The sequence below is a fragment of the Schistocerca cancellata genome, chromosome 3 (genome assembly GCF_023864275.1).
Source record: "Schistocerca cancellata isolate TAMUIC-IGC-003103 chromosome 3, iqSchCanc2.1, whole genome shotgun sequence".
NCBI classification, from domain to species: Eukaryota; Metazoa; Arthropoda; class Insecta; order Orthoptera; family Acrididae; genus Schistocerca; species Schistocerca cancellata.
In genome coordinates this window covers 538,409,974-538,426,007 of record NC_064628.1, presented here as the reverse complement: position 1 = coordinate 538,426,007, position 16,034 = coordinate 538,409,974, and the positions used below count along the sequence as shown (strand labels likewise).

The window sequence follows — 16,034 nt, the reverse complement described above, 5'->3', positions numbered from 1 at the left end:
GAGACGGGGCGGAATGAAACTGTGTTCTGTCCTTCCATTTTTATATTTTTATACAGCTAGATTTCAAACTACATATTTTTGGTTTTTCCTTACTTTTCCAGATATTTTAAAATTACATTGCCGGCCGCGGTGGCAGAACGGTTCTAGGCGCTTCAGTCCGAAACCGCGCGACTGCTACGGTCGCAGGTTCGAATCCTGCCTCGCGCATGGATGTGTGTGATGTCCTTCGGGTAGTTAGGTTTAAGTAGTTCAAAGAGTTCTAGGGGACCGATGACCTCAGATGTTAAGTCCCATAGTGCTCAGAGCCATTTGAACGATTTTGAAACTGATAGAAACCTCCAGCAGGCAAAGAGGAAATTAAGTGGAAACACTGGACTGATTGGGGTTCACATCATTCACCATTGTTTATTAAAACATTTATTTAAGAAAAATAAAATCAGATAGATTAACAGGATTACAAACGATACTCTGATTTTTTCAAATTTAAGAAATTACACGCATTAGTTTAGTGACAGTTTAAATAAGGCATTAGTTAAAGATCAAAGCTGTGTCTGACAGCAGTTTTTAGTTTTCAGACTCAAAATTTCCATCTTTACGAAATACAACTCAGAAAATGCTCCAACAGACGAACAAACAGTTAATATTTGGAAACTGATGGCTCTTTAAGACAACATAGAAGCGTAACTCACCTCAAAGGTTAAAAATTTAATAGCTATACCGAAAGACAATAACGTACAGCTGCCTCGAGACAACTAGGAAAAGAAAATTATTAAAATACGCCTCCAAGAGGATCTAGAGAATTTAATAAGGTAAACAGGTGCACAAATTTATAGAGCTGCTTTCAGACGGAAGAGCAAGTCTCATTAAACTTCGCCTCATTGAGCAGTTATGTAATAAGATTAGTATTCAGAACCAACTTGTAGCAAAAGGTAAATACATATATAAATAAGCAAAGGTGAGAAAAGGTCACCCCATGAAAAATTTAAATAATAAATAGTTGAACAATTAAATCTAGTAAACTGTAATTAGCCCTGAGACAGGGAATAATTTTCTTTTACTCTTCAGTTCACAGATGGCTAGCGAACGAACACATAAGAAACCTTTTGCTTTTTACACCCCCTGAACCTCAAATGTGCCAGTTATTATCAACGGACTATATTTTCACAATTCCGAACGACATCTCAACATGACACGTGCGATTCATACCGGCCAACATGTGACTATCCTCAGGGCTCGACACAATGACCAACAAAAGAACTTGATTCAGCAAAGCCCCAAACATCAAAATGTTCACGATTTTAATACAAATTTCAAACAGTAATTTACATAACTTGAGTAAAGGCAGCCCAAGGCGGTGATTTCCATGAAGCCGATGTACAGAGGCGACGTTAACGTCCACAATACGATGAGCAGTCACTGGGTCCAGCTTGAAGACAGTCAAAGCGTGCCACGCCAGTACAAAACTGGAACAGACTAAGGAAGCGTCTCAATTCCACTGTCATTCTCATTTAATACTAGTCCGTGACAACAGTACTTGTGCAGATAAAGGGACACTTCAGATGATCCTCTTCAAAAACTTGGTCGCATTTAAAACAATGTACAGGATGTAGTGGTTAATAAAAAGGAAAAAAAGAAAAGAAAAGAAAAGAAAAGAAAAGAAAAGAAAAGAAAAGAAAAGAAAAGAAAAGAAAAGGTTGAAAATGTGGGAAGAAATGGTGAATAAAAAGGGGGTTTTAAAATCGTTAATGGCCGTGAAAAAGGGAAAGAATGAAATGCAAATCGGACTTCGTATTACAGAAAAGCTGTGGGACTTCGTGATTCGGAAAAGCTATTGTTGGGATGGTCCTTGTGGCGTTTCTGAGCAAATGTCAAACCTATTTCTACTACAAAAATTATTTGAAAGAGAACAGAGAATAACAAAATGTGATTAACCGGGGGAAATGGCGTAGATAAGAGTTCATTCATTACCAAGTTAACATATCTTCTCTCGTGTGGCGTCCAGGTCTTGTCCTCCAACAATCTCCTGCTTCATTTTTGCATGAAAAAGTTGTAGCTGCTCCAAAATCTTGCAGTAAATTTCATCGTCCAGGAATTACTAATGTCTACGAATTAAAACCATCTTGATATTGAATGCAATGTATTTTACGGCTGCTTCCATCCTCCAAATTTCATACAAGCTTCCACAATACAATATGTCTGCACATCAATAAGTTTTTACGTCTTAATCAGACCAAGACTAAGGAAGAAGTTTTTACGTCTTAATCATGCGAAGACTAGCGAATAAGTGAAGTTAAGCTTCCGCTCTCAAATGACAAGAGCGGGTAGAAAACAAAAAGAGTTACAATTTTTGTACCTTCATTTTCTTATAAATATTTTCTTTGCCGTCGAGGGCTCAAACATGTGCGACGGTATAATTTATATCTGAGGTAACGAGTGTAGCGCGGCGAAATTCAAAGTCCTGCTACAAGGACTAGCAATTCATCGAATCCACTGCTGAAAGAGGGAAACTGAATTTCAGTTAGAAGTGTTAGGAAACCCCTTCCAAGGCAAAGCCACAAGGTATTAATTCGCGCAACACGACTCAAATCAGGCAGTTTAATGGGTCAAAAAGCTCCTCGCATTGTGGCTTCCACAGAGAAGAGTCAACAGCAAATTGAAATAGCCAAGACCACACCGAAGTCCCGTGTTTTCATAACACCCGTGCCCAGAACAGTTAAATAGACAAAACCTTTAAAGGGCTGCCAATCACTCCATGGCACGTCAAGTTCGGCCGAACACCGTATACCGCCCACGCGCCCTGCGCGGCTCACTTCGCGGTCCGGCTCCAAAAGAGCGACTGCCGCAGCGATCCGCTGCCGCCGCCGCTTCCGGCGAGGCTGCACCACGCCCCCTGCCGCCACAGGTTCCGAGTCGCGAGAAGTGACACGCCAGGTGCGCGGAGCAGGAATTCAAAGAGGGAGCCCGCCATGGCTCAACTGACACGCAGCAATTAGATATCAGATAAATGGAAATGGCAGTTTCGGCCATTTTATCTTCTGAAACGGGAGTATTAAAGCATCTAAGGAGTTTAACTTGCGCAAATCAACGTTGGAAAGATATTTTCGGAAAGCTAAGAATAATTCCAACTATAGGTTGGACAAATCAGATGGGAAATTCAACAACGTGTTCATTGAAGAATAATAAAGACGAGCTGGTGGCGCACATGAAGTACACTACTGGCCATTAAAATTGCTACACCAAGAAGAAATGCAGATGATAAACGGGCATTCATTGCACAAATATATTACACTAGAACTGACATGTGATTACATTTTCACGCAATTTGGGTGCATAGATCCTGAGAAATCAGTACCCGTAATAACGGCCTTGATACGCCTGGGCATTGAGTCAAACAGAGCTTGGATGGCGTGTACAGGTGCAGCTGCCCATGCAGCTTCAACACGATACCACAGTTCATCAAGAGTAGTGACTGGCGTATTGTGACGAGCCAGTTGCTCGGCTACCATTGACCAGACGTATTCGATTGGTGAGAGATCTGGAGAATGTGCTGGTCAGGGAAGCAGTCGAACATTTTCTGTATCCAGAAAGGCTCGTACATGACCTGCAACATGCGGTCGTGCATTATCCTGATGAAATGTAGGGTTTCGCTGGGATCGAATGAAGGGTAGAGCCACGGGTCGTATCACATCTGAAATGTAACGTCCACTGTTAAAAGTGCTGTCAATGCGAACAAGAGGTGACCGAAACGTGTAACCAATGGCACCCCATACCATCACGCCGAGTGATACGCCAGTATGGCGATGACGAATACAAGCTTCCAATATGCGTTCACCGCGATGTCGCCAAACACGGATGCGACCATCATGATGCTGTAAACAGAACCTGGATTCATCCGAAAAAATGGCGTTTTGCCATTCGTTGAGTACACCATCGCAGGCGCTCCTGTCTGTGATGCAGCGTCAACGAGCTGATAGCCCATGCTGCTGCAAACGTCGTCGAACTGTTCGTGCAGATGGTTGTTGTCTTGCAAACGTCCCCATCTGCAGACTCAGGGATCTAGACGTGGCTGCACGATACGTTACAGCCATGTGGATAAGATGCCTGTCATCTTGACTGCTCGTGATACGAGGCCGTTGGGATCCAGCACGCCGTTCCGTATTACACTCCTGAACCCACCGATTCCATATTCTGCTAAGAGTCATTGGATCTTGACCAACGCGAGCAGCAATGTCGCGATACGATAAATTGCAATCGCGATAGGCTACAATCTGACCTTTTTCAAAGTCGGAAACGTGATGGTACGCATTTCTCCTCCTTACACGAGGCATCACAACGACGTTTCACCAGGCAACGCCGGTCAACTGCTGTTTGTGTATGAGAAATCTGTTGGAAACTTTCCTCATGTCAGCACGTTGCAGGTGTTGCCACCGGTGCCAACCTTGTGTGAATGCTCTGAAAAGCTAATCATTTGCATATCACAGCATCTTCTTCCTGTGGGTTAAATGGTTCAAATCGCTCTGAGCACTATGCGACTTAACTTCTGAGGTCATCAGTCGCCTAGAACGTAGAACTAATTAAACCTAACTAACCTAAGGACATCACACCCGTCCATGCCCGAGGCAGGATTCGAACCTGCGACCGTAGCGGTCCCTCGGCTCTAGACGGTAGCGCCTAGAACCGCACGGCCACTCCGGCCGGCTCCTGTCGGTTAAATTTCGCGTCTGTAGAACGTCATCTTCGTGGTGTAGCAATTTTAATGGCCAGTAGTGTAAATGGAGAGCAGACGTTTTAGTCCAACGACGAAACATCTCATCGTCAGATTATTAGCGTATCAGCTAGAGGAAAGAAATGGCCTACCATATAGATTTGTCAAACAAACTTGTCTACCAGGGCAGGCGTCTGGTACAGCATTCAATACTAGGATACTAAGCATCGTATGTAGTCTGTTTGTGAGTCAGAAAATACATGTGGTGCATGAGCGAGTGGATTCAACAAATTAACAGTTACTTGGCATTAAGCATTAAAATAACTGTACATTTTTCAATATGACATTAAAATATTTTCTTGTTGTTAATGAATTTTTTGAGGGCTCCATATCCTTTGGTCTAAATTGTTCGCTCATCCTATTCCGCGTCGTAGGCGGGACAAAACGGAAATTATGCCATTATTTCTTTGAAGAAAATGTAAAAAATACATAACATACAGTTCTAAATGATTTTCATGTAAGATACGTTTGGTTATACTACAAGGCGACTTTTCATACTTGTAAGAAATATTTTCTTGTGCTCCTTTATTTTACAAAAATTTTAGCTCGCCTGTGTTGCATGAATACACTAGAAAAACGTGTATTATTCCTTACGAAACCTTAATCCACTGTGCTGTAAAGTCGTCCGTAGTTTGTGTAAAATCGTTTTCAGGATAAGTTGTGTTAGTTATAGGTCTATTACCTGTCCTTGGTTTTATCGGTTTCTAATAAGAAGTATGTTAACATTCCTTACTAAAAGGCTTCACAGTACGCACACAGCGCTGTGTAGCAGCCGATACGCCACTTGCTTGTGGTTACCTAAACGCCCGCTAGGCGGCACCAAGGCTCGGCACTCTGTTGCTGCAGCTACCGCTTGCTCAGAGGTACAAAATGTTTGAGATGGATTTCGAAGAAAGAGCGCCCATGTTATAGTTCGTAAGGTGGCAGGGGGGGGGGGGGCGCAAGACCTGAGGGTACAGAGTATTTTAATAATTTCGAAGATGAATGGCGACTTTAAGTACCCATTAAAAAGTTCCAGTTCCGACCGCGTTATAGACCAGCGTATTACGGACTTTTAAATAATTCGAAATAAAAATACCTGCTTTCGCTATATGTTTTCCTTTCTCTGAGAGCTAGGGAGGGAGGGCTGTCCCCCTCCCCCCCCCCCTTGCTCCTGGGGAGTTTAACCGCCTCCGTATCTATTGTATCAGATAAATATATCGTCAAACGAATATTTATAATGGATTAAAATTGTATAACGGATTACCTCTTGAGTCCAGATACAAGCCTCTTATGGTCTTGTCAGCCAACCTCAACGTTTCGGTATTCGCAACCCAATTTTCAGTCATAATTTTCATTACGCTTCCTCTCCCTCCCCTTCCTCATGCAATAACAATACGTATATAACGTATTTTGACGCTAAAACCACAAACCTTACAACTTACCAAGAGTAGGAAAATTTATCGCTATTTCGCAACACCGATCCGCCACACCGACAGAACAAGAATCAGTGACCCTCTATTGTTATCTGCCATACAGGTTGCGCGCGAGGTCTCTTAACTGCCGAAGAAGAAGTCTTCATAGGCTCCACGGCAAGTGACGAAATCAAAATACAGTTTCGTAATAAATTGCTCTTTGAATTTTTGGCAGGGAGGATTGATGAGTTCTCTGCATTGACAACATGAGCATTACGTATACTGCTACCATTTTCAACATCCTACCATTGCGAAAACGAATTTCCTTCTGCGGCTACTTTGAAGACAAATCATAAATCTTAGCTACATATAGAAAAGGAATTCAACACTGCCCGTAAAGATATAGAGTTTCCATGGTTCCCCAAAGTCAATTAAGCTGACTGTAGGGATGGTTCTTTCGAGAGGGCCGCCGTCGATTCCTTTCCCCATTGTATTGGTTTGATAACGATGAGACGGATATGCCGCACATATTTTATACTTTTGTACCCCTCCGGCCTAAATTGTTAATATATGAGATTTCAGATTATTTAGATTATTAATTTTCATCAGCGATCAGTCAGCCACATTTGCTTGACCTGTGGTTTTAGTTTTTGTTCTGCCGGTTGGTGATTAATGCAGACACAAATACGTTTAGAATGCTTTATTTTAATGCCATAACCGGTTTGTGGCTACCAAGTGCATCTTTAGATTGGTAACATTTCGAGTTACCGTACACTAGTGTTTTGGTCAACAGCATGTCGTCTGCTTCTGCACTGCACAAGAATATTTTAATACGAGGCGTGTTTTTAAGTAAGTACCGTTTTGAAATTAAAAAAACAAGTGCTAAGATATCTCAATAATTTTCTTTTTACATGAAAGCCTGTACCTTAATCTACTTTTCTACATAATTTCCGTCAATATTGAGGCACTTGTCGTAACGTTGTACCAGTTTTTGAATAGCCTCCTCATAGAAGTCTGCCGCCTGACTTGTTAACCACTGCATCACCACTGTTTTGACTTCGTCATCGTCCTGAAGACGCCCAGGTGTTTCTTCAAGTGCAGGAACAGATGGTGGTCACAGGGCGCAAGATCGGGGCTGTACAGAGAATGATCTCGTATTTAGAGCCCCAGTATAAGTTGTTTCATTAGTAAAAACATGCTAACGTGCCTGCACTTATTCAGATACAAAGTAAAACGGTTGTCTTTGCTTAACACATATTCCAATGGATGCTCCTTTGATTTGTTGTTCTCACGGTTTGCTTCTTTTTAACGGTAAATTTTAAAAATGGCTGTCTTTTTTGCGCAAAGCTGAATGCACATGTGAATGTGCGTGTGGCCGGAAGAGAGCGGGGAACGTTTTAATTTAGATTTTCTTTACTTTATTTCCCTTTTTAGTTTTCTGTGCCTCGATCAGTATAAACGGGGCCCTGGCAGGATCATTTTGGTGTCGAATGTCTGTCCGTCTATTTACACCCCTTTTTCTCAGGAACTGGTTGAGGTATCGTGTTGAAATTAATATGACGTACTAAAGTCTATGGTCCCTTGCCGGTGTAAGCTTCTAATTCAATTGACCCAAAAGATACGACCATTTATGTCACATGTTTTGGTACTCGCAAACTCACTCATTATACCTTATGCATGAACAGTCTACATAAATAATTAAATTTGTAATGAACCCTCAGAGCGAAAGTCTTACTCGTACTTGTCCGGTTTTTGTCTCTCTATTTGACATCTCTATCGGTGACGCAATGTAATAAAATTCACAGTATATACCGAAAGGAAACAAAACAAACCAATAAATATCGAATTATGAAATACCTTAGATATGGACATACTTTTAAAGCGAAATTGAATTTAAAAATTGAGGCTTGCTCAGCGAATAATGGAGAAATGACTGTTGGTAATTACTAACAGAGACAGGAAAACAAACAAATGGATCGGAAAAGACGCGTAAATGACGTAATTATGACTATAATGAAAGTAAAATATAGGAGCACTGTACATTTGGCCGGGTCAATAGATACAGGTGGACAAATGGAAGTTCCTTGCTGGATTTCAAAATCTAAAATGGAACAAGACAACGGCCTGCTTGAGGGTGGGTAGATGACTTTAGAAAATATGCCTCAAAAGACATACCTCAGAAGACAAGTCATCAACAAGAGGCCTGTATCCAGCACTAAATGCCAAGCTGCTAATGATGTTGATGTCAGATAAAAATCAACGACAGTTGTTAAAAAAGTATGAGTACTATTCCAGCTTGTAGACTCCTTAACAGCTGGGCAAGACAGCAGACTTCGAATTCGGAGACCTGCGGCTATGTTCCTAATAGGTCAGTACAGTCGATATGACAGTGTAACAGAGAATCTCGGGAAACTTAAGTGGGAATCCATAGACGAAAATGTTGCGGAAATTTAAGGGCAGACTGTGCAACTGTTCTGCTGTTCCCATTGCACAGGAGTTGGACAGAAATATGAAAACACCGCGAGAAATGCATGCTGGAACATAAATTGAGATGCTAGCCAAGCCTGCAAGTTGCGCTGTTGTATCTGTCCACCAACGGCACCTGTGCCATGTCCTCAAAAACTTGTTGGTGTTATTCGTGGACAGAACGGTGTTCTGTGTAGCTGTGAGCGCATTAGGTCGCCGGCCGGAGTGGCCGTGCGGTTTTAGGCGCTACAGTCTGGAGCCGCGTGACCGCTACAGTCGCAGATTCGAATCCTGCCTCGGGGATGGATGTGTGTAATGTCCTTAGGTTATTCAGGTTTAAGTAGTTCTAAGCTCTAGGGGTCTGATGACCACAGCAGCTAAGTCCCGTAGTGCTCAGAGCCATTTGAACCATTTTTGCATTAGGTCGGAGCTAAGTAAATACCAGCGTGGGCAGATCGCTGCAGCTCTCATGGTCCATGCTTCCGTAACCAAGGTAGCCGAAGTGTTTGGTGTTCCAAGAGGCACCGTATCGAAGATTTATACCGCATACAGCGATTGCGGAAAAACATCATCCGCTAAGTCGCAGCACGGGCGAAAGTGTTTGTTGCGTGATCGTGACAGACGGTCATGGAAGAGGATTGTGACGAAAACTAAAGGGACGTCAGCAGGAAAAGTCACTGCAGAACTGAATTTCGGACTCGCGAACCCCGTCAGCACAAAAACAACACGAAGTGAGCACCATAAGCAGAGAATTTCGTGGCGAGCTGGAATTCCAAAACCGCTCACCAGTGATACAAATGACCGTTACAAGAAAACGTGGTGCCGAAGCCATAAGACTTTGACTGTGGAGCAATGGAAGAAACTCATTTGGTCGGTGGAGTGTTGTTTCACACTGTTTCCAACTTCTGACCGAGTTTACGTCCCAAGAGTGCAACATAGCGGTGGTATTCCATGGATCCCACGGGAACTCCTCACGGTCGCACTACTGCTAAGCATTATGTGACCATTTTGGTTTTTCATGTCCATCATCTCGTACAATGTTGTTCCCAAATGGTGATGCTGTGTCCCACAACGACAGCGCCTCTGTTCAAACAGGTTGCATCGAGCAAAACTAGTTTTGTGAGCTCGAGGATGAACTGCCGCATATCACCTGACCACCACAGTGACCAGATCTCAGTATTATCAAGCCTTCGTGGTATACTTTGGAGAGAAGGGTGTGTAATCACTATTTACCTCCGTCATATTTATATAAACTTGACAATATGTAGTAGGAAGAGTGGTGTAAAATTACCTTGAAACCATGCAGGAGCTGTATTTTTTCATTCCGAAACGACTGGAATTGGTTTTCGGTGGCAGTTCCCTCCCCCCTTCCATGTATCTGACGGTGTCCTGAAATTCGCTCCCAGTGAAATTCGCACCCAGAAAATATCCGATCTCCTCTCGGCAGTTAGAATCGCCGCTCGGCAGGTAGGAGAGCCGAAGGCCATATTTTACGGCAATGTGTAGCCCCAATAATGTTGCCAGCAACATTGCTGCAACTCGTCAATGCCCAGGACTTATACGTCTCAATTCTTGTCTGTATGTGTTTGCCTTTCACTCTCAGCCTCGATTCTTCTTCCTCAGCCGACAGTGCTACTGTGCTAAGTCACGAGAAACAGCATTATTTTGTTCTTGGAGATTAGGTTCGTCTAATGAATTACACGATACGCTGTTCCAAGAATATAGAAGCAACTACAGGTATGTTAAATTGGGCAAACGAGACAGCCAACGAGAAATCCATGGATGTAATAAATACATCTTCAACCAGAGCGAAAGAAACATAAAGTAATGTATACGAAGAGCGAATTATGAAAAAGGACGTTCTCGCTGCTATCGTTTTAGATGATCTGCAGTACTGAGCAGAAATTTTATTCTACATCCGTTATTAAGACGCCTGAACGTTTTTGCAGCTTCATCACGCGTTTTAAATGGGCACCAATTTGCCAACTGTTATTATATTATTGCGATGGTCGTATACATTACTTTTCACGCCCTATAACTCTGGTCAACTCTGGTCTACTACTTTAATAAATTCTGTGATCCCTTCCACCAAAGCATTGCAAATGCCTTGTGCCAAGAAGCATATGGATGAGAAATGAACTTTAAACATATAAAATTTTTCAGTACGTCGCGTCTGGCAGCTCAAAAATGCGGAAGAAAAGACATTTTTAAACATTTACAACAAAGTTGATAATTAATTGTTTAGTGTAGGTTGACTAGTTTCGGACTTGGCCCATTTTCACAAGCCAAGTGGATGCGTTGATTGTAGATAGTGAAGGTATCATAAATAATTTGGTTCATATGGTAACTATTTACGTATTTTGTACTTAGGATGTGTTTGGCGTGGACAGTTCTATTTAGGTGACCACACTTGAATGTATCTCAGATCTGAGTTCGAAGATGTCACAATCGTACTTACACCTTACTGTACAGTTTAGCATGCTGTGATCCACGTGACAATATTTTACATACAGTGGAGAATTTGTTCTCATTGGATTCCGCTGGCTTATTTATTGCAGGCACTATCGCAGTTTTGACAGAAACACACTCGACACCAACATCGTTTATAAAGTAGCCAAAACATGACCACATAAGTATTCTGGCAGTTAAGAAAACGAATGTAACAAATGTAATAAAGCACGCGTTTGGGCAGACGGACGTTTAAGCTGACCTGGACCTGTAATGACCGAAATTTTCGAAAACATACACTCCTGGAAATTGAAATAATAACACCGTGAATTCATTGTCCCAGGAAGGGGAAACTTTATTGACACATTCCTGGGGTCAGATACATCACATGATCACACTGACAGAACCACAGGCACATAGACACAGGCAACAGAGCATGCACAGTGTCGGCACTAGTACAGTGTATATCCACCTTTCGCAGCAATGCAGGCTGCTATTCTCCCATGGAGACGATCGTAGAGATGCTGGATGTAGTCCTGTGGAACGGCTTGCCATGCCATTTCCACCTGGCGCCTCAGTTGGACCAGCGTTCGTGCTGGACGTGCAGACCGCGTGAGACGACGCTTCATCCAGTCCCAAACATGCTCAATGGGGGACAGATCCGGAGATCTTGCTGGCCAGGGTAGTTCACTTACACCTTCTAGAGCACGTTGGGTGGCACGGGATACATGCGGACGTGCATTGTCCTGCTGGAACAGCAAGTTCCCTTGCCGGTCTATGAATGGTAGAACGATGGGTTCGATGACGGTTTGGATGTACCGTGCACTATTCAGTGTCCCCTCGACGATCACCAGTGGTGTACGGCCAGTGTAGGAGATCGCTCCCCACACCATGATGCCGGGTGTTGGCCCTGTGTGCCTCGGTCGTATGCAGTCCTGATTGTGGCGCTCACCTGCACGGCGCCAAACACGCATACGACTATCATTGGCACCAAGGCAGAAGCGACTCTCATCGCTGAAGACGACACGTCTCCATTCGTTCCTCCATTCACGCCTGTCGCGACACCACTGGAGGCGGGCTGCACGATGTTGGGGCGTGAGCGGAAGACGGCCTAACGGTGTGCGGGACCGTAGCCCAGCTTCATGGAGACGGTTGCGAATGGTCCTCGCCGATACCCCAGGAGCAACAGTGTCCCTAATTTGCTGGGAAGTGGCGGTGCGGTCCCCTACGGCACTGCGTAGAATCCTACGGTCTTGGCGTGCATCCGTGCGTCGCTTCGGTCCGGTCCCAGGTCGACGGGCACGTGCACCTTCCGCCGACCACTGGCGACAACATCGATGTACTGTGGAGACCTCACGCCCCACGTGTTGAGCAATTCGGCGGTACGTCCACCCGGCCTCCCGCATGCCCACTATACGCCCTCGCTCAAAGTCCGTCAACTGCACATACGGTTCACGTCCACGCTGTCGCGGCATGCTACCAGTGTTAAAGACTGCGATGGAGCTCCGTATGCCACGGCAAACTGGCTGACACTGACGGCGGCGGTGCACAAATGCTGTGCAGCTAGCGCCATTCGACGGCCAGCACCGCGGTTCCTGGTGTGTCCGCTGTGCCGTGCGTGTGATCATTGCTTGTACAGCCCTCTCGCAGTGTCCGGAGCAAGTATGGTGGGTCTGACACACCGGTGTCAATGTGTTCTTTTTTCCATTTCCAGGAGTGTATTTTTGTCACCATCTGAAACTCAATTTTCTACCGTTTCAAAAATTGTATTTTTTACTAATTTTCAGTTGCTGATTTGGTCTTAAACGCTCTTTGAACAACTGTTTGCGAACCAGCCACGCTCATGCGACAGGCAAGGAATATAATCACAAACATTTCGTGTCTGCCACAGTCTTGGAAACAATAAATCCAATATTCAAGGATCTAGCAGATACAAAATTACTTATCAGATATGGCCATGCACCATACCCTAACGAGAGTTTCAACAGCTGCGTGTGGTAAAGAGTACCACAAACAGTGTTTATTCGATTGACAGTATTCAGGTGTAATGAATGCTGTTATCTATTTCATTGATCAAGTAATTATCAACACAAAACTAATGGACAAGCTGAAAGGGTTGCGAAAGTCAGCACTTATGGTGCAGAGTACGGGAAAGGATTCCTGAAAAAGTCTGCAGAGCATAAAGAAGCAGCTGGCCAGCAAGAATATTGTTGCTGGAATGTTCTGAAAGAGGCATACGGTGACATGTTACCGAGAGAGTGGTAATCTACCATTCTTCAGTCACTGTGACTGATGGTCTATAGGACAGAGTTGAAGGAGCATGGAACAACGTAACCTTATCTTCGATCCAAGCTGAGTTCGATTCCGTTCCCAGTCGTCACAGACATTGTTTCTGTATATTCCTAAATCACCTATAAATTTGAAACGTATTATTCCTAGCATACTATAAGGGGCGATCAAAAAGTTTCCGTTTCATAGTGATGCTGCAGCCTATATGCAACCCAGCAGGACTCCGATGCGAGTGTGTAAGCATCAACGTTTAGGCAACAAACGGAAACGTTTTAATCGTCCCTTGTATGGGGTGTTTATAAATGAATGATGCAATTTTAAAAATTAATAATAAACCTATTTATTACTTTATATGAGCAAACCTTACAGCATTAGCAGTGGGCAACTGTCCAAGTTTTTGATACATTAGTCACAAGCCTTCAGTATGTCCACCCTTCGTCACACGACATGCACCTACACAGTAATCAAATTCTTCCCATACTTGGTGTAGCATGTCCTCCACTCTGGTCTGCGGTGTATGATTTATCCGATCATACACTTCCTTAAGGGACACAACCATTTACTGTTCATAAACTGTCTTTCACAAGCCCTCATAGAAAGAACTCGCAGGTTTTAAATCCCACAAATGGGATGGCTAGGGGAGAAGGTTGTTATCTGCAGTTGCAGCACGTCCAGTCCAGCGTTGGTGAAGAACATGATAAAGAAGCCCTCATACACTCCTGTGAAAATGGGGTGTAGCACAGTCCAGTTGAAAAATACAGTCATCATAACTGGTGTTCACCTGGGGTAAAAACCAAGTTTCGAACATGTCTCAAACTGAGTTACGCATCACCACTTGTTGTTCAGAGAACAATGGGCAGAATACTTTCTCGCGTGACACTGCAAAGAAAACGTTTTGGAGGGTCATCCTGATATGAATATTGTGTGTGTGTGTGCTCACCTTGCCACATATATGAAAAGTGGGGCTTCATCACAGAAGATGAGTCTTTCTACAAAGCCAGCATCCTCCATTTTTAACTAAAGCTCTTCATAAAAGTAATGGCTTTTCACTTTGACTGCTGGTGTAAATGTCTGCACTAATTCCACTTTTTATGGTTTAAAGCGTAGTTACTTATACATCTTTCACACCGCAATCTTTGGCACGAACAATTCCCTGTGTGCTTTAATGCGTGACTTGCAAGGACTTCGGTGAAACACCTCATGCACTCTTTTGATGCTTGCTTCACACGTACGAGGTCGACCAGGGCTTTTCCCTTACAAAGGTATCTAGTTTCCACAAACAGTCGGTACCACCTACCTGTGTTATTCTTGTGTGGTGGGTCTTCCCTAAGCTGTGCACGAAACTCACGTCGCACAGTAACTACAGATCTGGAAACCTCAAAACGGAACACACAAAAAGCGTTTTCCTGTTGCGACGTCATCTTGGTAAAAGACTCCTGCGCAGTAAACATGACAAGCAAATAGCGGGTATTACATCAAAAACTTGAACATTTACCGCTGCTTATGGAGTAAGGTTCGCCCAAATAAAGCAATAAATCAATTTGTTGTTAATTTTTAAAACTGCACCATTAATTTACAAACACTCTATATACATGCACAATAAGTAGAATTTTATTATTTGCTGTCCTTTATGTTGTTGCAACTCTAAGCAGTGGGACGGTATAACGAGTGTTTCCACTAGTAGCAGTTGTCTCGGTGTGTTCCAGTGACGGGCCTGGAGCCAGCGCTGGACTTGCTGGACGGCCTGCAGCTGCGCAACGTCAGCAGGCAGGGAGTGAGCGCGGTGCCCGGCCCGCAGCACTTCCGGACAGCCTTCTACCTGCAAGGTAGGCAACAACAACGCCGACCATCTAAAGATCGATTCACACAGGACGTCAGTGTGAATCCGTGTTCATGTATACTGTATTTACATGGGGCTTCCAAAAGCGGATTTCGTAAACCGGTTTCGCAATACCGCTTCTGGTTGATCATGTATGCACTCCAAAATCGATTCTGGAAATCCAGTTCTATCTGCTGGTTTTCCACTTCCACAATCGATTTTCGTTCACATGTAAAGGCAAACCGTTTCTGAAATGTGAATGGGCTGTCAAAATTTTGCCTCGTAGAGATGGAGTGATTTTTTGTATAGTGGAGAAGTACAAAACTTAAATTGAGCATTGTGTCCTATAACTAAACGCAGTTCCAAAACACTAGGATCTATCGAAAAGGTACAATTTATTGATACTAAATGTCAGCTAATGCATTAGTAGCCTTTAATGGTGTCAGGAGACGTATGACAAAGGACAAAGGTATCAATTGCAAATCGTTTCTGTGGTTTGGTGAATAGCGAAATTTTGTTATTCACCTTTGCAGTCCTGAGAGCTTCTGGGTCTTGTCATTGTCAATAATTTACAAAATATGCATGAAACACGGAAATACGAGTGAATATGCAAAACACATTGCTTTTACCTGGTACAAACAAACTACCACTCACTATCAGAACAAAAAACATAAAGAAGACTGACGCATGTGTGAAAGAATTAAAAGATGACTTAGTCTGTCAGCTGCCTATTAAGTATAAAGGAAATTATACAAGCTAATTACTGTAGGACACTTCGTTTCCAAACAAGAATGTCTTCAAATTAAGCACATCCGCAGACGAAATATATTCTGATACGCATCCAGGCATATTT

The 16,034-nt window shown here is 43.3% G+C and overlaps 1 protein-coding gene across 1 annotated transcript in view; it reads left to right on the top strand.

Annotated features, from left to right (window-relative positions):
• LOC126175368 (protein kinase C-binding protein NELL1-like) overlaps positions 1-16,034 on the top strand; it is a 931,698-nt gene that overhangs the window by 475,873 nt on the left and 439,791 nt on the right. Inside the window, exon 2 of the mRNA XM_049922135.1 lies at positions 15,069-15,188. Coding sequence (XP_049778092.1) covers positions 15,069-15,188 — 120 coding nt within the window. The remainder of the gene's footprint in view (positions 1-15,068; positions 15,189-16,034) is intronic.